The sequence below is a fragment of the Gossypium hirsutum genome, chromosome D13 (genome assembly GCF_007990345.1).
Source record: "Gossypium hirsutum isolate 1008001.06 chromosome D13, Gossypium_hirsutum_v2.1, whole genome shotgun sequence".
Taxonomy (NCBI): domain Eukaryota; kingdom Viridiplantae; phylum Streptophyta; class Magnoliopsida; order Malvales; family Malvaceae; genus Gossypium; species Gossypium hirsutum.
In genome coordinates, this window is record NC_053449.1 from 47,164,325 (window position 1) to 47,188,171 (window position 23,847).

The following is a 23,847-nucleotide window of genomic DNA, read 5'->3' on the forward strand; positions in this document are numbered from 1 at the left end:
GTTACAATGTTATATTCGTAATATGTCTGGTCCTTCATCTCCGTTGATAAAAAAATTACTTGAGGGAAGCGAGTTTTTAGCGCGTGGCCAATATAGGCCGAGGGTGTAAATTGGACCCGAAACTCATCAGCGCATTCATAGAGAGGTGAAGACCCGAGATGCACACATTTCATCTTCCTTGCAGAAAGTGTACCATCACTTTGGAGGACGTACATTTACAATTGGAATTACCGGTGGATGGGTCCGTACTTACAAGGTCCGCTCAATCTGCTGATTGGGGAGCCATATGCTACAATCTTTTGGGTGCGATTCTGGATAATATTTATGGAGGTCGGATCGAGATAGACTGGTTACGAGACACATTCCCCGAGTCGGAGAATGATTCAACTAAAGTAGAAAGAATACGATATGCTCGCGCATACATCCTTGAGATCATTGAAGGTTATCTGATGCCGGACTTGTCACAAAACCTCGTACATCTGAGGTGGCTACTGAAACTTGTTGATTTTAGAATAGCTGGCGAACTTAGATGGGGGTCTGCCATGTTGGCAACGTTGTATCGGGAGATGTGCGGGGAGACGAAACCAAATAAAACCAAAATCGGAGGTTGCCTATCACTACAACAATCATGGGTTCAGTTTCACTTTCTATTTTTACGTCCTCGAGTGAACCACCCATTTACAGTCCCACTTATAATGAGGTAAAATTTATATTAGATTTTACAATTATTACATAGATTTAAAATATAATTTTATGCTAAAAATTTATTTAATTAGGTGGAACCATTCGTCGAGTTATGTTGGAATACTTGCCGCTCTTGAAGATATACGGCTTCTATTAAACCAACAGTCAGAAGCGCTTGTAAGTATTAAATAAAAAATATATACATAACATAGTCATTTCATATTTAGTATTTAGTATTATGTATATAACTAATATTTTTATCACGTTCATATAGTTTCAATAAACACCATACGAGGATCCGACAATTCGAGTAGTAATTTCGGATGAATTCTTTCAAAATCTGAACATTTGGCATGTTAAGGTCCTATTGATCAACTATGCTATTGTCGAGATGCACCAGACTGATAGAGTGTTGCGACAATTTAGATTCTGACAATCGATTCCCATGACACCTAAGGTGCTCGATGATGAGCACAAAATCGACTTACAGCAATTATATACGTATTGGCCAATTTTTTTAGAATATATCAAAATTTGGGAAAATCAATATGATCATATACCTACTCGCGAACCGATCATCGTTTTAGAGTTAGCGTGCTCGCCGGATTACATGTCATGGTTTAGGATCCATGACAAGCCATATTTGCTCTCGAAAGAGCAAAGGTGTTGACAAATCAATGTTGAAAGGGAATGATGTAACCCTTTAAATCCAAGAAGAAGGGATGACGACACGTGTAACAGCCCAGTTTTAGTTAAATCGAAACAGTGGTTTTGGAACCACAAATCCAAGGTCAAAAAAACTATTTTAATATTTTTTTGGTATTTACAGCATGTGATTATATATGTGTGAAAGTTTCGTAAAGAAATTTTACTGTTTGAATGCTTAATTTGGTAAAAAGGACTAAATTGCGTAAAGCGTAAAAGTTATGTTCTATAAGCTAAATGTGTCTAATAGTTATAGAACATTATAGTAAAGGTCCTTAAGTGGTAAAAAGGCCATTTATGAGTTAGTGGATGATAGTGGAGGGACATGTTGTGTAATTACTAATGTTTTTAATGGTAAAATAGTAAGTAAGTAAATTAATGATAAAATAAATAAAACCAAAGCTAAAGTTTTGTCCATCTTTTCTTCTTTGGCCGAATATTGAAGAAGAAGGACACCATTGATGAACACTTAGGGTTCAGCACACACATAGCTTGATTAAGGTACGATTTGAGCTCGATTTTTAAAAAATTTTACGTTTTTGAGATCTTTGCTTCGTGTTCTAGCTAACCCATGCCCTAATTTTTGAATTTTTTGATGAATTTGTGAGTTTCCATTGATGATATCTTGATGTTTTTGAATGTTTATGATGGAAAATGAATAATGGTTGATAGATTAATATGTTTTGTAAAATGATTTTTGACAAAAATGTTAAATAGGGATTAAATTGTGAAATATGCAAATTGAGTGGTTGAAATGTGAAATAAATGAAATTTTTGGGCTGATAGGGGAACTATAGTAATTCGACTAAGCTTGGGTTATATTCAACTATGTGAATTTTGTGTATTTGTGAAATAGGGACTAAATTGAATAAATGTGAAACTTTAGGGGCTAAAGTGAAAAATGTCTGAATATGTATTTTTGGATGAAATTGAATGAATAGGTGATTGAATGAGTTAAACTTGAATTCATATAGATCAAGAAAGAAAGAAATTGGATTTAGATCGGGGAAAATCAAAAGTTGACGAGTAGTTGATCCGATCCGTTCGTTTCCGTACGAGGTAAGTTCGTAAGTAAATAAATGTTTTTGAATTCAAATATACATGTTTTATATATTGCCGAATTGATTTGTATATGGATATATATATTTCCGAATTTATTTATATATAGATATATATAGCCGAATTGATTTGTATATGGATATACACTGCCGAATTGATTTGTATATAGATATACATTGCTGAATTGATTTGTATATGTATATATATTGCCTAATTGATTTGAGCATTGGATGACTGGTTTCGTGCATGAATTGATTTAATTACGAAGTCGAAAGCTCCGAATGAACCTTAGAAAATGTATTGGATATTGATGTCATGATATTAGGACTTCTGAGGTGTGATTTTGTGTAATAACATGTCTGGGACATTGGCATCAAAGTGAGAAAACATGTAAGACCATGTTTGGAACATTGGTATCGTATATGTATAAGATCCTGTTTGGGACAGTGGCATCGATATGCATTAACATGTAAGGCCATATCCGTGATATGGTATTGTACGAGCTTTATATGATTTCTGTGTGTTCTTAACAATTCCGAATGTGAATTTGAGCTAAATGGCTAAGGTATGTGTTCATGAAATATTAAGGTAAGTTTAGTACTTAATGTGATAATATGAATTTATATGAGTTAGTTAAATGTATATGTGTTTGAGATTTATTTGAATTCGACCTAGTTGAATTGAATTATAAATATCATTGAGATGATTTATTTGCTTATGGCTTACTAAGCTTCCAAAGCTTACTTTGTGCATCCTTCCATTATTTTATAGATATATAAAGCTAGTTCGAGCTCGAGAATCGTCAAGGATTATCGTCACACTATCAATTGCCATTTTGGTATTTTGAAAGCTTGATATTATGACATATGGCATGTATAGACTATGACAAATTTTGAATTGTATATAAGTTGCCATGCGAAATGGCTTGTTAGAGATACTAATTATTATGTATATTCAGTCATGTTATAAGCTCTTTTAGGAATTAGGTTTATAGGTATATATGTATGATAATGTTTGGTTATAAGATTCGACTTGAGTAATGATTTAGTTGGTGGTTTTGTTTTGTTATAGTGTAATATGACTCGATGCATGTTAGTTGGTTTCGAAATTTGAATAGTAGAATGGTTATGACTTGGTTAAATTTCAGAGTATGATTTGTATTGTAAAATTAGTTTGCACGGAAAAGATGTATGGTTTTGTATAGGAGATATGATTATTAGCATGAATTGTAATAAATGACTGTGTTAGACTGTGTTGTGTTAGGCAATACCTCGTAACCCTAATCTGACAATGGATACGAGTTAGGGGTGTTACAACCAGAGCCCATCAACAGTACCCACACAAACCCTTATATATTTCCTTTTCCTAATCCTATGCCAGGTTGGAATGCATGGCCTGATGCATCTCCTTTTCCGATGATTCTGACTCAACCGACGATATATAGGGCATCGTTCTAGGAGGGATCGCATGAGGCACCGTTGGAGAGTTCATCTCATTTCCAATTCCCATCGCCTTATGAGATTCAAACACCTCTGTCGCGGGTAATGCAAACACCTCTGTATTCTTTATTCTATCAAGGTGGGTTATCCTCCCAACACCCACAATTAGAACAACCACAACCCCCGCCGTGGTACTGATTTCGACTGGCACATACATTGATTTTTTTAATATATTTGTACAAACTATTTTTATATTGTTTTATTTAATAAAATAAAAGTTGTTTTAAATATTTTAATAGTAAATTATTTTTATATTTTATCCTATTTAATAAAATATAAGTTATTTTGAATAAGACAATAGAAATAATGCAACATATTTTCATTTAAGCAATTATCAACTATTTCGATTTGGACATGTTCGAATTGTACGACTTGGGCTCCTACACCATCCGCACAACTTCTGTTGATTCGTTCTTTCCTGGATATTCATATTATCACGTATTTTACTCGAGCAAGGTCGATCTTTTGGTTTGCGATGCAATTCTCTATCTGGTAACAACTTAAATGGAGCAAGTGTTACAGACGGCCACTTACGTTTATCTGGGACCAGTGGGAATACATGTCTCCACACATTGTACATGTATTATATTTTGTACACTTCGTGGACATAGCTCATGGGATATAAACGGAGATTCTGACAAGTTACAATTGCATGAGCGCATGGATAACAAAATGTGTCAAACGTCTTATAGTCGTAAGTTATATTTCTCAGGTGTACACGATATTGCCCACCGGTAATACCTTGGTTCGGTCTGCACGAAATCATAGGTTGTCGCAATCGTGACACACTATGTGCATGGTGTTAGCCCGCGCTTTCGCTTTGTTAATTTCTTGCAATACCCTCCGGCACCATACATGGCCTCCCTGTATTTGGCCTTTATAACTCACTGCTCGCTTTGAAAATAGTACCGCCAAACAGAAATATGTCTCCTATACAACTGAGGTTATCGACAAATGACACGTTCTTTTTCAAATAAAATTTATGCATTCAGCCAGGTTTGATGTCATATTACCATATCGTAGGCCACTGTCATATGCTTGTGTCTACTGATTAAAAGGTGTGTTACAGAGGTAGTCTACGCCTTGATCGTTAACTGACCGCAAAATCGCCAACATCTCATGAAAATGGTCCTTATTGATCTCTTACCCTGTCAATATAATTTGATAGCGGGCGAAAATTACATACCACTCTTCCATTCAAAATAAATTGAATATTACAAACGAAATTATATTAATAGAGATGAAATACCCATGTTGGCCACTTGTCGTCGTTCAGTGGTAGACGGTATTACCTGTAATAGTTGGACGTAATGTGCCTTAGACAATACCGATAGTGTGTGCGATCTAATAGGCTTTTCTGTCGCTCACTTGCGACTAGTATTCTAATGCCCCGATCTGATATAATGCAGATATCAGGTTGAGGGCAGACATGCCTCTTTAACCTAGAAAGAAAAAAAATTCCAGTAATCACCCGACTCCCCTGGTGTTATTGCAAACGCAATTGGAAGGATTCTCCCACCGCCATCCTATACTATAGCTAGCAATAACCGATGGGTATATCTACCTTACATAAATGTACCGTCAATTTGTACCAATGGCTTGCAGTACACAAATACATCCTGGCATTACTTAGCACTCTAGAACAAATGCTTGAACACTTGGCATCCATGGAGCAATCAGTCGTTGTAGTATGCATGGCCCGTTTCAAAGTTTGTTATGCAACCTGGGACATACCTCTCTAGCACCTGACACCACTGTCACACCTTATTATATGAAGCTTCCTACCCACTATGCATCTTTTTCAACACCTTCTGCTTAGATATTTAAACATTATGGTAAGAGGACATGTACCTCAATTGGCTATGAATATTGGCAATTAAGACCAACACAGACATCCTAGGATCCGCCTTCACCATCGGTAGTATTAAGCTAGCTATCATATTTGAATCCATCTTGGGATGATCTTGTGAAACATTTGTTAGCGAAGTACGTTAAATAATGCAACATTAAGTAATAACAATATTATTCAAAAACCTTAAACACCCAGTGATACTGTATCGGCAATATAGGTATGTGGACCTTTGTACTTTTTTATCTTCCACAAGCCTATATTTTTCCTAACCGAAGCCATCATGAACATGTACTGTCTTGCACTGCACACTTGGCCTCGAACTTCTTGGATTTGGATTTTACTACGTGGTAGTTAACCCCGTTCATGATGCTATATTGTTTTAATGCACCAAGAAAACTATCCTTATTGGAAAACTCCTTACCAACTTCTAATTCACCCGAATCCAATGACGAGCTTGTCGGTCTCGCCTTCTGTGTGGTAAAGCTGGAAACTCCAACGTATTATCTGTCGATAGATCGACATTATACATGTGGCCTAGAGACGAATACGTCGTGAATCATAGATCTTTTTTTTCTTCATTTGAACCCCATTCACTGTCTTCAAGTTTTGTTAGAACAGGCTTTGGTTCAGAAAGTAATGCAACTTCTGCACTATCAGGGCTAGGCTCTCGAGGTGGATCCACATTGGACTCACCATCCAACCCACCATCATCTACAACGTACGAGGTTCCCTCACCGGTGGACGTCGTAAGGAGTACATTATCCCTTCTTGTGGACGTTTTGTAACGTCCCTAATCAGATGTGGATTGCCAACCACTAGAAGCTGATGTCATTCCCCAGTACGTATTTCCAGTATCGTACAAGAGTTGTGTATTCCATATTGCCACAAAACACGAGTACTTTCGTGTTTTGCCTCCCACTAATGGAGTTTTGGGTAGGGTTCGTATATTCCTCTCGAGTAGCAGTAGATGTTGAAGTCGTAAATGCTTCATTTGGCAATGAAAATTGTACATATAACTTAAGATAAAGTGATCCACTAGCGAGATGAGTCTGTACCATCGCCTCCAAGCTACGACCAACTTTGATATCAAATGAGTCATATGTCACGGGATCAACCGAAGCACAAAATTGATGCTTAATAGACAAAACTCTCATTGGCGTCGTTTCGAAGATTTTGCGCCTAAGTCTTTTATGAAGTTTTGTCAAATATATGTTCTGGTTAAAAACCAGTCGCGTTGTGTTCTCCGATAAAAAACAACACCGTTCTTGGTGTCACAGACCTCACCATCATAGTAAATAATAGCATTAATACGTTCACTCATATTCAATTTCTATTTTGCTTAGCCTCTCTAATTTTTCTTGCTGTAACTTATGCAACATGAGAATGAAATTTGGCTTATTTATAGCTTAAGACCAAACAATAACTACTGTAGAAAAAGAGCATCCACGTGGGAGCTTTTTTCAGTAATTTTGCTGACAGTGCATTTTGCTTGAAGAGTTTTTGACACTAATTTTTTAGATTCGTCTTCTCAAAATTTTTTTAGGAACTACTGTAGAAAAAGAATTTCCACGTGGGAGATTTTTTCAGTAATTTTGCTGATAGTGCATCCTGTTTGAAGCATTTTTGACATTATCTTTTCAGAACCGTTTTCTCAAAATTAATTTTTCTGAAACTACTGTATAAAAATAAATAAAATCCTTCTTGTCAATATAATTTTTTTCTAAACCCTTCACCTAAACCCTTTTACAAACCCTAAAAGCTAAACACAAAATTATTTTTAAAAAAACTAAACCCTAATTTAATTAATTTTCTTAAAACTCTAAACCCTAATTTAATTTATTTATTTAAAACACCTAAAATGTAATTTAATTAATTTTTTAAAAAATTCTAAACCTTAATTTATTTTTTAAAATTTTTAAACCCTAAATAAATAAAACCCTAAATTATTTTAACAAAACACTAACACTACATCCCTAAACCCACAAACCCTAGACACTAAACATGCAACTAGCACTAACCCTAGAAAAATACGAGCTAAGACGCGTCCCTGAGGGAGCGATTTTGCCACGTTAGCAAAGCGCGCCCATGTTAGCGCGTTTTGTGCTGACATGAAAAAATTGCTCCATCAAGGACGCATTTTGTTGGAATTTTCCCTTAAAACGCTCCTACGTGGACGCATTTTATTGTTTTTAGTCTATTCCGGTAAATAATAAAAAAGTGTTTATTTACGTAAATAAAGTTAGAAATGAGCCTCGTAAAATGGTCATAGATATAATAGAGGATAAACGCTATTAATATTAATAAACCTATGGAAGAGAAAAAAAAGGGAAGGCCATTACATTATCCTTATTGCCCATTAGATGATGAATTGGTTGAAAAATAGTGTATATATTAAGTTGACAGCAGAAATTAGTGAGTCGTAGGAATAAAAACATATATAGTACAAGACCACCCCATTAGATGAGAAATTCAACCAACTCCCAAACAAACATATGAATGCTTTAATACTTGTAACCCTTAACAAACAAGCTCTCTGAAGCCAATCCACCCGCACTGCCTCCGCTGTATTTCCCCAGCGTGGCCTCCGAATTCGCTTTGCATCTCGATAAAAACGCTTCTTGCGCTTTCCCAACATTTGCCTTCTTCCCCGCCCATGTCTTGAGCGTGCTCTGTTGCAGGGCTCGCCCGAACGAGAATGACAGCGTCCATGGCTTCAACACTTCCAGTTTGTTCATCGCATCCAGATTCTGCGTCGCCTCTTCCTCGCTTTGGCCTCCTGATAAGAACACAATCCCCGGCACTGCCGGTGGAACGGTTCGGCGAAGTGCGGTTACTGTGTATTGCGCAATCACCTCTGGTGCCACCTGTGGCGAATCGGTACATGGTTTTTCAGACATCAGTATAATATAGGAATTTCATTGATCGTATATATGAGATACCATATGGGTTTTTACACTACCTTTGGGCTGTCAGAACCTGGAGTGACCATGTTGGGCTTCAAAAGGGTGCCCTCGAGTAAAACATGGTGATCATTCAGCGCCTTGTAAACAGCGGCAAGCACGGTTTCAGTGACAGCGGCACATTTTTTAATATCATGAGGGCCATCAGTTAGCACCTCAGGCTCAACAATGGGGACGAGCCCATTTTCCTGACAAATGATGGCATAACGAGCCAAACCCTGCGCGTTCTGCTGGATCGCCAACTCGGATGGCTCGTTGGGACCGATCTTGAGCACCGCACGCCATTTGGCGAAACGGGCACCAGCTTTATAGTATTGCTGACAACGCGCACCCAAGGAGTCGAACCCTTGAGTGGTGGTCTCGCCATTGGTGCCGGCTATCTCAACGGTGCCCTTATCGACCTTGATACCTGGAATGACATTGTTCTCTTCGAGGATTTCAACGAAGGGTTTCCCGTCAGATGTTTTCTGGTAAAGTGTTTCCTCGAAAAGAATGACACCGGAGAGGCAGGATAATGCGTTGGGAGAGGTGAAAAGGAGCTCGCGGAGGGCTTGGCGATTGGACTCGATGTTCTCGACGTTGATGCTCGAGAGACGCTTCCCGATGGTGCCTGTGCTCTCGTCCGCCGCCAAAATACCTTTGCCTGGCGTGGCGATGTAGTTGGCGTTCTTGATCAACTCCTCTGGGGGAAAATATACATACAGGGTTTAGTCAAAGCTAGGACTAACAAAATTATGCATAAAATAGCATATCTGTAATGAAAATTTGAACATTTATGGTACGGATCGATCAAGTGTTGTGGTCATTAAGGATTTACATGCATGTCCCCAAATACAATGGAATAAAACATGCAGGAGAAGACAGTGAAAGCCAAATTCCTAAACGGGAGTTCACCTGCATACTTGCCAACAAAAGCCGACATGGTTTAAGGGTGGGGAGGAAGATATAATGGATAATAACAAGAGGAAAATACAAAAGCAAATCCAAAGGGGTAGCACTCTTATATAGATGAGGTGGTAAGGAATATGCATGCAGGAATCCATGAGATACCATGCATGAATTAGGGTACACGTGTCAAAAGAATAACCCATGGAAAATTATCATAGTGGGATAAAGTAACGAGTGATGGCATACCTGCCCAAGTGGCAGCTTAAATCCATGCATTATCCCGGGTTACAGTGTATGCAGTGGAATCGCAAATTGCTTATCCAACTGAAGCTGTTGTTTAGTTGGGGGAATCGGAGCAAACGAGAGATGGAAACTCAAACCCTCTATTTTAGCCACATCCTTAACAATTGGTCCAAACGCTCGGCCTCAACTTAACATGTTTGGCGACAACCTTCTTACTTATTATTTGATTTTGATATATTTGTCGGCTAACATAATTTCATTATTACTCTTGTTGAGAATGATTCCTATTTCAGTTAAATTTGAGAAATAATCTTTTAATTAAATTCTATTTATTTGTTTCAATTAAACTCTGGTTAGTCTAGATTATTTTATTATTATTTGACTTATAAATTTAGCCTATAAATAGGCTCTTTTACAATATTAGAAATTACACCTATTAGAGATTAAAACTCATAACATATTTAGAGAATTTTGTATTTACGTTTTGAGGGTTATTTGTTTTTGGGTTTTTGAAGTTTAGGTTTTATCTCCATCTTTTGTACTCTGAGTTCTTTGGCCATTATAGTAAAATTATCTTTGTCCGTGTTTTTTTATCTTCTTTTGAGGGTTTTTCACGTTAAATTTGTGTGTTCAATTTCTCAATTTCTTCTGCTATTTTTACTTGTTCATTGCTTAATCTGGTCGATCCCCAACAAGTGGTATCAGAGTTAGTTCAATTTTCATAGATCAACCTGTTCAGATATGGCAACAATAAGGTTTGAAATTGAGAAGTTTGATGCTGAGATAGATTTTAATCTGTGAAAAGTTCGGATGATGACAATTCTAGTTCAAATCGGCTTGAAAAAGGTTGTTACTGGGAAAAAGCCTGAGAATCTAAATAAAACAGAATGAGAAGATCTTGATGAAAATGCATTGTCTGCAATCCAGTTGTGCCTCACGAATACGGTATTGCAGGAGGTATTGATGGAGAAGACCTCATCAGAATTGTTGAAAAGGTTAGAAACTCTTTATGCAGCTAAGTCTCTGGCTAACCGTTTAGTGTTGAAACAACGTCTATTTACGTTTCGCATGAACGAATGTGAGTTTCTTAGAGATCACATCAGTAAATTCATTACTCTTTTAATGATTTAAAAAACGTTGAAGTTCATATTGATGATGAAGATCAGACTATGCTATTATTGTGCTATTTACCCCCTTCATACAAGTCTTTCAGGGAGACCCTGATTTATGACAGAGACAAGCTCTCATTCGAAGATGTGAAGGGTCATTTGTTAAGTAGAGACAAACTCGACAATGAGTTTGGTTTGGATAGCAAGGTAGATAGGCAAGCTTCCGTTTTGATAGCATTAAAGAAACGAGACAAAAGGCATCGCTGTTGTAAAAAGTTAGGTCACGTCAAAGTAGATTGTTATAAACTGTGAAATAAAAGAGCTGCCGAGAGCAACGAGGAAGATGTAGCTAGTGCTAATTTGGCCGATGAAAGCGGCCATGATTTCTTGTTAGTGTCAATGAGCGATGATTTCAGTTAAACTCTGTTTATTTGTTTTAATCAAACTTTGATTAGTCTAGGTTAGAATTTTTTTTTTATTTGACCTATGAAGTTAGCCTATAAATAGACTCTTTTACAACCTTAGAAAATACACCAATTAGATATTAGAACTCATAACATATTTAAAGAATTTTGTGTTTACGTTTTGAGGGTTATTTGTTTTCAGGTTTTAGTTTTTATCTCCATCTTTTGTACTCTTCGTTCTTTGGCCGTTATAATAAAATTATCTTTACCCGTGATTTTTTATCCTCTTTGGAGGAATTTTTCCACGTTAAATTTGTGTATTCAATTTCTCAATTTCTTCTGCTATTTTTATTTGTTCGTTTCTTAATCAGGTCGATCTCTAACACACTTTATTGAATTTTGTTTTTTTTAGATAATTAAATGTTGAATTATTTTATCAGACTTACTTATTTAGAAAAAGAAATCAGTTTTAGCCTCAATTATTTATGTTTGGAATTCAAAAATATTCATATTCAACTCGCTTAGCTAGAAAGAATGATTAGAAATGATGCATAGAAAGGAAGAAAAGTTTCTATTAAGATAACCAAAACAATATGGATAAAACTCTTGATTCCAATCATCAGTGCTCAATTCCTGGTAACCTCAAAATCTAAAATGAAATTTCATTATATTGAAGTGAAAATTTGTGGTTTATAAATACACAACATATTGGGGAGGATGCTGAATCATTTATTAAGTTGGGACCTCCTTCAGCCACTCCCCCTAGTACGATGGAAAAGATAAAAGCAAGTAGTTTTCTATGTGAGGGTTTTACTAGGTCAGCTCTTTCCAACTTTCTGGTATTTTAAGACTCATTTTCAAGCATTATCTCAACAGATGTTAAAGATACGTAAATGGCAACCTAATAATGTTGTTCCGACACTTCAATTTTTTCTTCTTTTGTACTACTGATATCTGACGCCTATTTCTGACATGTATTCAAACTTGGATATAAGGATATGACTCTCCCATGCTTGGGAAAACTGTAAAAGAATTGAACATCTCCGTGTCCGGCACATCCCCATAACCCAAGTTTGAGTAACAATGACAAAAAAAGAAATCAACCATGGGACTCTAGGTCTGATTTAAGTCAAAACTGTTTCAAAAATGATTAGGCGAAGCACAAAATGTACTAAAGCATGCTCAGTTGAATCCTCCAGCTCACAGTAGTATCGTCAGGGGGAAGACTTTGAATTAGACTATTGAGAAGGGGGCACCACTTGCAGGTCATCATCATCTGTTCCAAAATATCGGTCCCCGAACTCACCCATACCAGGGATAACACGGAATCCTTCGTTTAAACCAATATCAATCTCAGATGTCACAATCTTTACTCTTGGGAAGCTTTTGCACACCACATGTACACCCTGAGGTGCCTGGGGAATCAAGTGACATGATGGTAGAGCAAGATGATAAGTAAATCTAAACCAAAATTATTCAAGAGAAGAACCCCACAATATACGAAAATTGTAACAGCTTGAAACAACAATAACTTACGGATATGAGATTGAGAAATATGATGTTGGATTCCGGTACACCCTTTCTTGTAAGTAATGAAATAGCTTTGACAGCTGTATTGCCTATAAAATAGTTGCAATATATAAAATCACTAGTCCTTGATGGATGAAAAAGAAAAATATCATTGAATTTTCACAGGGTGCTTAAATACAAATTCCAGCTGTGCACAAAATTTTTAAACATGTTAAACCAAATGATGTTCAAAAATGTGGAATGATAAACAAAATGGTTAACATGAAAACATGTTGCTATTGCAGAAGTTAATATCAACCATGAAAAGAAACAAACCCGTGCCGAGAATAGGATCCAGTAGCAGCACATGCCTTTCTGAGATGTCTTGTGGTAATTTTTCATAAATAAGCTACCCAATTGTAGGAGCAAGAAGGAAACATAGTGAGAAAGTAGGCAAATGATCACAAATTTTCATATCCGGAAGGCAGTTGAGTTTACAAACCTGCTGACCGTTGTCCTCACCTTCCCTATGAATAAGAATCTTGCCAATCTTGATCCCTTTGCAACATGCTCGCAAAGCATTCTCCATACTCTCACCACTAGCATTGGTTTCAAAAGGTCAGTAGCTAATGATTAGAAATAATCTGTATGGAGTGCATTGAGATATAGTGTGAGTGTGTGATAGACAAGCAATATGTTTAATCATGATAGATTCAACTTGTATCAGAAAAGCAGCTGCACTCACTCCACTACCTCTGCTGTGGGTGTAGAACTATCTGAAATATTTCATTCAACTCCCCAAACCCATTTAACACGGTAAACTACAAGAGTATTAGTTTTAAGTTCACATGCCTAAGGCATACAAGAAGTAGTTATGTTCTACCCTTATAAAATTACCACAGCATCAAGCAATTTCCACCACTGTCATTGACACGTTCCGAAGAAAGGTCTATATAATACAAGTCATGGAATTATTGATCCAGATGTTTAAGACTTGAGACCAGAGTTGTACCTTCTAATAACTGATACACCGCATAACCTCTTACAGAAATCCACACCAGTATATACAGACCCTGCATTAACAATAGCACCAATATGAATAATTTATGACTAACTAGCACTGTCTAAGCAAATGAAAATGAGCCATTATGACAGAACATTACAGAATCAACTTGCAACTTTCGGAGTATAAACTCTATTACAAAATCCAATTGCAGAGAACATTTCAACCAGACAATGTCAGATTAGAAATCTTTACAACTAGATATAACATGCATAACATTAATGAAGTTTAAGGATAAAACCATAATCAAAGTTTCCATAACCTAAAGAAAACTTTACCGGATGGCCAGGACTAGAAGAAGTAACACCAGCTTACCAGTTGGAGTGATCACCTGCTTTTCTGTAAATGGCAGATGTCCCAGCCCATGTTCAACAACCTGGAAAAGATCTTCAATGAGTGAGAAACCCAAGGGAGCTTTTGTTGCATTACATTACCATGTAAGAAAACCAGAAGACAAATGAATTGCATATAAGTCAAAGTACCCACCAGACGAATCAACCTATCAGCATAAAAAACAAAGTCATGTTTCGTTGTTTGAGAGTCACGAATGAGGGTATGCATGCCTCGTATCTGCATAAATCAAAACTATTTTCTTTTAACAAATGTATATTTATCTTCTTTGAAAAACTATTTGGAGCTCAATACATGCAGGAAAAATATTACACCTTTGGTTAATAGCAGAAAATAAAAAATTATATACCTGAAAAGTTGATTGAATGACATATAGGTTTGGGTAGATTTTACAGAGATCATGCTGGCCAAGTTTTGTCCTAATATGTTGCACAATCAAATCAATTGCTACATGATTATCCCCTCCGCGGGGAATGATAATATCTGCATACTTCTTTGTTGGAAGTATAAAGTCATCGAAAGCAGACTTCACAAATTTTGAATACTGCATTAAAAATTAATTGCATTCTAATATCAGCTAAAAAGAAGCCCTTACCAAAGAATAGAACCTGGAAACATTAGTGATAATAGAAGGATTTATTGCATTGAACAACAGCTGGAAACACTTTTGGAAGCTTATGTAAAGCGCCATTTCTATTGTTTTATGCCAGAGACAGACAAACAATGAGATTGTGGTGCCCAGTTACTTTAAAACAAAAATTTGTCATTGTAAATAGTAAAGCAAATGTGGACCTGATCAAGGACAACACCAATATCTCTGCCCTTCTCAACGGTGTCACGCCTTATTCTTCTTGCCAATCGTACATCAGCATCTGCACTGAAAAGTTTCAATGTGAAGTAACAGCCCAACTCAGTAACACCAACAAAACAACCCAAATGATATGTCCCCTACCATACACAAGTTATTCACTTAAAATTTTCAGAAATAAATAATAAATCAACAAAAGGTTGTTGTTTCCTCAGCAACTGGGATCTATAGATCTTTCAAGAGAAGAACACTGATGTTGGAGGGTAACAAAACTATACTACAATCAACAATTTCATAGAACTGCTTCTTTGTCTAGAACTAAATAAATATAGAATTTAGGCAGTGAAAATTTTTAATTCCAGATATATGAAGCACACAAACAAACATCATCAGCCAAATAGTAGAGATAAAAGTTTAATTCAATAACCTGTATCAACAAATATTTTCATGTTCATCAACTCTCGGACGCGAGGATCATGAAAAATGAGTATCCCTTCCAAGATTATAACATCCGAAGGATTAACCTGCAGAAAGTTTTGTGGCTGTGAGAGTTTCTGGACATTCAAAAACAAGAAATATGAATTGAAATTCCATTACCAAAGTTCCTTTGCTATAGAAAATTTTACAAAAAGGGATGTGGAAAGACATATATACCATTTATAAGGAATTATTAGAGAATGCTAAGAGCTTGGACATTGTACATAAAAAACACTTATAACTGAATTCTAGACACTTAAGGCAAAAGATTTATCAAAAAGTGGTTTCATTGTGTACCATGTTGAAGATATTAATTTTGAGCAAACCTTGAACCAAAAAGCCAAGTACAAGATGTAATAAATGTGGGATCCATTACATAGTAACAAGCATTCTGAACATTCTGAGAACATACCCTTCTTGCCGGAAAAACACTGTTCTTATAACTCTTGAAATCATAATTAGGAATATCTACAGCTTGACCATGCCTCAAGTTCTCCATAGAATCTAATAATTTCTCTGTATCAAATGAATCTGCAGAAAATAACAACATTGTATCAATAAAATTCAAAGCAAACATAAAGTGGAACACAAACAGCATGCAGATAAATTACAGTCATACATTTTGCTAAGGACAATCGATGCAGACATGCCTTTTTTTATTTTCTGATGAATAATACTCGAATGCTCTCAGAACATATCAAATACTTCAAAATTTAGCACAAGTGAAATATATCAAGCACTTAGAAATTCAGAATATAAGGAAAATAATTTCTGAGAGCTCCATTACCGAAATAATACATAGAAAACATTTTGTAAACAATTATTTTGAGATGAAAGATTGATACTACAAGTTTTAGTCAATCAATAAGCAGATCAACTCAGCAGATCATAGTGTTCATGATATTTTCGATCTCTGTTAGTAGAACTATTCTCACCAGGATGGTCAAAGTTGTATTCATGAACTGTTGCAAGTTCCTCTTCAGTGAGTTCGTGATAAAAGGAATCCTGGCACATTGTTCATGTTAAAAGTTTAACCAATGGGTGACCAATTGTTTCTAGCAGTACAGAAAAAGAGAGGTAAGAGAAAGAGGTCAGATCAAAATGTTGAACACTTTTCTCCAGCAAGTAATGTTTAATTGATAAATGCCACCTCTCTCTCCCTTCTTTGTTTGAATAATTGACAACAGTTATATTATCTACTGAATGCAGAGCCAATTTAATGACGGAGAACAGAACCAATAGAATGCCAAAACTATTCATTATTCACAGACCCTAGTTTAGAAAGGATTTGACAAGAAATAGGCTTCAAAACAGGCAGCAAGGTATTCAAACACTCGACAAAGCTTCAATTATTCAACTTTGGAAGTTCATGGAAATTACAATTTACATTGAAAATTCCTTTCCTAAGTAATCCTTAAAAAAATCTGCATTGGGAACTTAGAACATTTACCTGATTAACTAATACTACACGCTGATCATGAAGTTGCTGAATAATCATATCGCAGACTGTAGTCTTACCAGATGCTGCTCCCCCAGAAACTCCTAACCCAAAAAACAATAGCCACAGTTAGATAATAAGATGATTAGAAAGACAAAGCTCATAACAAAGTTGTAAGGAAGCAAACACAATAACCAAACTAGTATGAAATAACTATTAGTTCAGTGCCTTTATGTAGTTTTTAAACTATAACTCACACAAATTGAATAAAAGAACCTTATAGTCTTATACATCACTATTATTAACAAGGCTCGTATCGCAAGCACAATAAATCGAAAACAACCAGTACTCGGTAGAATATTATACCATGGCAATGCTAAAATTCTTCCTCCAAAATAAATAATGAGCTGGATGTCCATCAAGTTGTTATCAGAATTCTTATCCAAACTTATTCGCACCAACTACTTTTGATCATTATGGCATCTGGAAGATGGCATGAATAGTAACAATTGCCATGTTCAAACTTACCAATAATAAAAGGCTGTTTATGCACATTTTCAATAGCCAATGTGGTTGTAGGCTTCTCAATATTGTTTAACTTCGAACCATCCATATGGAACCCAGAAAAATGGAACCCTGACAAGCCCTCTATCATATCCTCAACTGATTTAGAATCCATATGCTTGACCTACAAATAAAACTTACAAGTAAGAAAACAAATACATGAGATTAGAAATAAGATAGAAGCTAAATCCAAGTATCCAACAGATATGCTAGACTCTGGCTTGATTGAATTGAGTCTCAGTCCATTTTCATTTCTTTCCCAAGAAGCAAGAAACATCACAGATACAACAATCCCTATCCCATTCATACAATCTTCAAAAGAAAGTAATGTTTTTCCCCCTTATTACCAATTCCCATAAAAGATATTCCACCTTTGATTTTACATATTACAAGTTCAACAAACAAACATAAGATAAAACAGTAAGGCACATTGCAGTCCCATTACAGACATTCATTAAGTAGCAGAATCATTGTAAAGAAAACCCAAGTCGCTTCCTTTATTTCTCGGTTTTTCCACAGTATCAATCATCCTAAGCTGATTGCTACAAACAATCGTAACCAGTCATACGTTCACAAAAACACTGTAATGCAAAGCACTGGCTTTTTGCTATGCCACACCAATCAAATCTCCCATACAATAAAATAGAACTATACTCAACAGATATAAAGTGAAACCAACATATAGAAAAAAGAGAGTTTAGCTCCCAATCAACATAATACCTCCAAAATGTGGAACTAAAATCTATATAATCCCTACAAAATCACAGATGATCACCACTCAGTATTTTAAAAGAATTATAAATACCCAGATAAAAAATAACAAATTAACTACAAAGAGAAAATCAATTTCAGATTCAGTTCAGCAAAGATTATTAGTTATTTCCCAGATCACTGAATGCAGAAAAAAGAAAACACAACGTTAAAAATAAAATCAGTAATGAAAACGAGGATTATTAATTAAAATTACCTGATTTAATGGATGATTAACCAGAGAAGGAGAGAGGGATTGATTGATTGATTTCGAGGTTTTTATTGAGTTTATTATATTTAAGAATCAAAGATCTATTTTTTAAACGAAAGGCAAAATAGGATTTTATTTGGGATATATTTTACTCTTCTATCATATATCATATATTCCCTCTTTCTAATTTAGGAATTTTTATTTTTTACTATATTATTTTTTTCAAATGAAAAATCTACATGAGAATCTTGTTTTTTACATTAGAAAATTAATTACGAAAATAGGATGGAAAGAACATTAATTACAAGAATACTAACACTTCATATTGTCATTTTATTAGGTGACACTACTTTAAAAAAATATCGTTATTATGACTAAATAATTACAATAAAATTAAAAATATTTTATTTATTATTTTGTATGCATATTTACGAATATAAAATACTCGTGTCGCCACCACTGCTCAGTTTGTTTGATTGGGAAACGAGAAAAAAAATTTAAGGCCACGTTTGGTTCGCTGTATTGGAATAGAGGCGTAATAGAATAGAGGTGTAATAGAATAGAAGCGTAATAGTATTCTTGTGTTTGGTTGAATGAAATGGAAGTGTAATAACATAAGGGAAAAAACTAAAATGACTAGAATACCCTTAGCATAAATTTGTTTAGGTAAATGATTATTGTTATTGTTGTTTAATTTTAATAATATTATTAATATCAATAATAAATAATTTAATCATATTTTAACATAATTATTATTAAATATATTTTAATTAAAAATATATAATTTAATAAAATTCTTAATATTAAATATTCTTATATGAATTTACTAAAATCATAATATATAATACTATAAAATATAATTTAAAATAATTATTATTAAATATAATTTATTAAAAATATATAATTCCCCCCACTTTATTTGAAGATGATACGAAACGAATTAATTGTTTGACTAATCAAGGGACTGATTTTGTTTAGCCATAAAATACATCAATATATATTTATGTAATGAGAGTTTTTCATTTACATCCGAGTAAAGTTATTTTAATTTTATATTTCAACTAACTTAACATTTTATCTCCTATATTCTTTTTGGAATATTAATTTTATATCAATCTTATATCATTCTTCTATATCATTTTGATTAAAATTAAGCTTAAATCTTATAAAAATAACATGTTTTAATAATAAAATAAAACAAACTTATTTTATTAAATTCCATAAGTTCAACTTAGTAAACTGTGCTTCTTTTAAAACGAAAAAGAAAATCAGGTTATGATATAATTTGGTAAATTAAAATTAGTCAATATCCAAACTTTACAATTTAATCGTTTGTGTCCTATACTTTTAAGCAAATATTCTCTCCATTGAAGGTGTAGTAGATCACTTCATGCAAGACAACAAGTCAAAAAGCAATTATATAAAGTACAAGCTTATCAGTATAAGGCCAAGATAAGGAGCCAATTTCTATTTTTCCTTCATTAAGCTTATCAGTATATGGATCCATCAATCCACAAACACTTATACAACCAAAAGTCCCATATAGGAAATGGCACCTTTTTCCCTTAAACTAAAAGTAGCTGCTAATGCTCAAGCACACAAGAATACACAAGCTATTACTTTAGTGCATGTGCACAGTCACACCCCCCTTGGGTACATTCACATTTAAGAGGATAATATATACTAATAAACCAATAAAAAATAAAAATTTACAATAAATTCATGCCAATTTCCCCTTCAAGAACTTAACAACAGTAAAACACAATAGCTCTAACAAACAAGTTCCAAGCAGAACACAATAATTATCTCATCAAATATACCTCTGAATTGGAGATATACTCTCTGATAATATACCAAAGCTGAGCATTTGTATCCATCAACTGTAAATTACACAGATGAGAAGTAATTTTAGGTGATAGACAACCAGAAAAGAGGCAAAAGGGCCATGAGTTTCATGATGCACACCAAGAATTGGAAACCACTCTCAGTTAATCTCTGTAGAAATAGACATAAATACATCATGACACCAATCGTGAGATATAGAACCCTCAATATCTATTGCATAAAAGAAATGAAGCTAAAGTTCATGGCATGATATAGCACCTCTGACGCAAAAGACCACGCTGAAAAATTCTCATCATGGAAGAGCTGAAGCTCGTTGATTTTTCAGTTTGTCCTGAACTTATAAGTTGCAGCAAGAAACACTGCTTAACAAAGCTGAAGTAAGAAGCAGCTCAAACATAAAAACTAAACAGTTGAGCAAATTCAAAACTAATTGCATAATTCCGCATCACATACACTACCATTAAGAACATAAATTATGCCAATGACAGTTCTAACTTTTTCCCTATATGTTAGTAAACTGTGATTGAAAAAGTAATTGAAAAATTATTCAGGTTCAGCTGTTCATTCTCACCTCCAACACATTGTAGATCATATAGAGTTTGATTGTTCCTTGACAACCACCTATAGAAACAGTATTACTTGTTAAACTCTTTCAGTCCTTTAGTGGTAGAGCACTAATTAAGCCTCAAAATCTTAACAAGCACCAATGATATGGATATTTTTAATGATCGTCTATTACAAACATACAGGCAGTGATATGTCCTGCCATACCTGTTTGGCCCAGGAGAATGACTCCACATGCTAGAACAAGAAAGCAGCCAAAATCACACATCTTTGCTGCAGAAAGCCTCTTGAACTGCCTGCCACAAACATGGTTAGGTTATTTTGCAATCATTGCAAGACACAATAACTGCAGTATGTGCCAAAAAAGAAGAATATGATGATTTCATATATGGCCTGAAAGAAACAAATGTTGTTAAAACAAAAGAAGCATAAGGAGAAATAATATTTTCTTCTGCACGAACTCTAAAAATGATGCCAGGCGTTATGCCAGCCTTATTGAAACTTCCAAAAGAAAGCATGAGTCGTAATTCTAATAGAATCCTTTTACTACTTCAACGAAAAACTTAAAAGAGAAAAGGCAGAATTGTTTCAACTTAAATTCGCCACAAGCATGGGGATGCAAATCATATGAACCAAAGTATGTATAAATCTGAGTGTGTGAGTGTGTGTGTATACAATATATTATAATAGCTAACCTTGCAGTCAGGAACCTCCAAAGCTTAATCAGAATCCTTGTTGGTATGATAGTTAACAAGGACAGAAACGCATCAAAGCAGACAAAGAATCCAACATCTATAAGCTGAAATAAGATTGCCGCACTTGAGAATGTTTCAAAAAGAGAAACAAATTTACAACAAAACAAATCAATTTGATTAAGCAATCCACAAGAAATAGAACAATAATTCAGCATTTTAACAAAAATAGAGTAGACATAGTTACCAGATGAGGCAAAAAGAAAATCCAAGAAACAATGAATATAGTCAGTGCACACAAACTTGTTACTGATAATGTAATGAGGTACAGGTAGAGATTACCAACAAATCCATCTTTTCTTTTTCTTTTTGACTCTCCTATTTTATCCACATCAAAGAAGGGAAAGCTAATATTACCACTTCACATCTCCATGGCAAGCGGAAGATAGTATCATACACTCGCTCTCGTTCTTTCTCACTACCAAGTGTTGTGGTCCTCCGCAATGAATTTCCACTATACATTTCATCCAAAAAGTACTTCACCGGTGATTTGTGCACTGCATAAAGATCTGTCCAAATCAAATCAAATACCCAGAATCAATACTTTATCACTCTGTCCTTAACATTAACAAAATATAAACAGATAAAAGAGTACCGAAAAAGAGAGAAAGAGGTGAAAGCAACCATAAATTTGAGTGAAACAAAATAGCAGCCCTGAGAAGAGAAGATATACGACGGACAAAGCTAAGGAAAATTGGAAATAAAAGATGAAGAACGAAAGAAGTAGAAGGAGGAAAGTTACCTGGATGAAGAAGGAAAAGAAGATAAAGAACGGAAGAAGGAGAATGAGGAAAAAATAAAAATTACCTTAAATATCTAGGTCTCCTCTGCAATCAATGGAAAAAAGGGAAACGTAGAGATGGTTGGAAAGAAAGTTACAGAAGCAGAAGATGAAGCTGAGGGCAAAAATTGAAAAATAAAATCAGAACTGAGAAGTAATAGCTAATCTTTGCTTTTGGAAGGGATTAGAAATCGACGCTGAAGCAGAGAAAATACTGAATCCAGTCCGCAACGTAATAGGCCCGAATTAGGGCAATATAACGAACCAAACGATGTATTGAGTGAGGCCACGGAATAGGGGTGTAATGGCTAATCCATTACACCCAACTAAACATGGTGTTAAATGGTAATGCCGCCCTATACGACAACATCGAACCAGTATTTCACCAAACAAACAAAAAATTGGGTTGTTTTTCATTTTCGTTGTAAAAAATTGTTCTAAACAGACAAGAAATCAAGATTGAAGATAAAAAAATTATATTGTTTTTCATTTTAGAATTTTAGTTTTGAGTTGATAAGGTTAGTTTTGAATTATTTTTTATGTACTGTTTATTGATAACTATGTTACTATATGGTTGAAATTTTAATATTTTATGTTAGTTAATGTTTGGGTTTTTAGATATGATATATGATTTATGATAAAGTTTTGAATTAATGTGGTATAATTTATTTTAATTACAATTAATTTTTTATTTTTAATTTTCTTTTATAGATTTAATGTAAAAGATGAATATCAATTCTTCGTATATATCCATTTTGATGAGATAATTTGTCATACGAAAGTTAATTGTATATTTGAATTGCGCCATTAAATAGGAATAAGGTTTAATAAGAAAGTAAAACTTGAAGAAACCAAAGAAAATATTGTTACAAAAAGCACTCGATATCATGAGAAGAGGATGTCTAGACTATTTTACAAATTTTTTCTTTCTTCAAATCTGTGCAAATATAGAGAAATGCAACTTGTAGAGGATGATGACATAGAGACTATGACCGCATTATATTGCTCCACTGGTAACGTTGAATCGATTAAGTTGCTCACTGAATTGGCGGATGTTGAGCTAGTACAAAATGACACTCCATTAAATCAACAATATAGAGTTCATGACTAGACCTGATCATAGGTTGAGCCACCCACCCAAGCCTTAAAGCTTGCTTAAAAAGTAAGAGGGTTTGAGCGAAAATATAGGCCCAAAAAATGGGCTTAGACAAAAATAGACCTATTTTTTAAACGGGCCAAGCCTCGGGTAAGATTTTTTTGGTCTAGACCTAGCTCGACCCAAATTAGCCTAAATTTTCTTTTCTGCTGTTGTTTTACTGCTATTTTGCTGT

General features: G+C 34.7%; 3 protein-coding genes across 17 annotated transcripts; all 3 read right to left on the reverse strand.

The window, feature by feature from the left end:
• Positions 1 to 8,112: 8,112 nt before the first annotated feature.
• LOC107918770 (fructose-bisphosphate aldolase, cytoplasmic isozyme 1) lies at positions 8,113 to 9,895 on the reverse strand. Its single transcript, XM_016848353.2, has 3 exons — positions 9,654 to 9,895; positions 8,759 to 9,441; positions 8,113 to 8,663 (listed from the first exon to the last, which is right to left on the reverse strand). Exons 1-3 carry the CDS (start codon positions 9,679 to 9,681, stop codon positions 8,301 to 8,303), a joined length of 1,074 nt encoding a protein of 357 aa, XP_016703842.1. The 5' UTR covers positions 9,682 to 9,895; the 3' UTR covers positions 8,113 to 8,300.
• Positions 9,896 to 12,053: 2,158 nt separating this feature from the next.
• On the reverse strand, positions 12,054 to 18,793 carry LOC107920627 (uridine kinase-like protein 3). Of its 7 annotated transcripts, none has more exons than XM_016850427.2 (15): positions 18,581 to 18,793; positions 17,578 to 17,737; positions 17,062 to 17,153; positions 16,547 to 16,616; positions 16,024 to 16,142; positions 15,562 to 15,658; positions 15,119 to 15,198; positions 14,676 to 14,870; positions 14,462 to 14,545; positions 14,291 to 14,351; positions 13,925 to 13,985; positions 13,415 to 13,511; positions 13,249 to 13,321; positions 12,940 to 13,022; positions 12,054 to 12,818 (listed from the first exon to the last, which is right to left on the reverse strand). In XM_016850427.2, exons 2-15 carry the CDS (start codon positions 17,726 to 17,728, stop codon positions 12,642 to 12,644), a joined length of 1,440 nt encoding a protein of 479 aa, XP_016705916.1. In that variant the 5' UTR covers positions 17,729 to 17,737; positions 18,581 to 18,793; the 3' UTR covers positions 12,054 to 12,641. The 7 variants fall into 7 exon arrangements, with proteins under 7 accessions (XP_016705916.1, XP_016705917.1, XP_016705920.1 ...); XM_016850428.2 differs by having other exon boundaries at positions 17,578 to 17,749; positions 18,581 to 18,739; XM_016850431.2 differs by having other exon boundaries at positions 14,676 to 14,819; positions 18,581 to 18,734.
• A 1,234-nt stretch (positions 18,794 to 20,027) lies between these two features.
• LOC107918371 (protein POLLEN DEFECTIVE IN GUIDANCE 1) lies at positions 20,028 to 22,930 on the reverse strand. 9 transcript variants are annotated; one of them, XM_016847918.2, is made up of 9 exons: positions 22,543 to 22,852; positions 22,331 to 22,389; positions 22,093 to 22,244; positions 21,679 to 21,801; positions 21,191 to 21,279; positions 20,991 to 21,040; positions 20,678 to 20,778; positions 20,540 to 20,569; positions 20,028 to 20,454 (listed from the first exon to the last, which is right to left on the reverse strand). In XM_016847918.2, the coding sequence occupies exons 3-8, from the start codon at positions 22,200 to 22,202 to the stop codon at positions 20,563 to 20,565; spliced, it is 480 nt and encodes a 159-aa protein (XP_016703407.1). In that variant the 5' UTR covers positions 22,203 to 22,244; positions 22,331 to 22,389; positions 22,543 to 22,852; the 3' UTR covers positions 20,028 to 20,454; positions 20,540 to 20,562. The 9 variants fall into 9 exon arrangements, with proteins under 9 accessions (XP_016703407.1, XP_040964913.1, XP_016703408.1 ...); XM_041108979.1 differs by having other exon boundaries at positions 21,679 to 21,782; positions 22,543 to 22,826; XM_016847919.2 differs by having other exon boundaries at positions 20,028 to 20,569; positions 21,679 to 21,782; positions 22,543 to 22,930.
• Between the last annotated feature and the right edge of the window lie 917 nt (positions 22,931 to 23,847).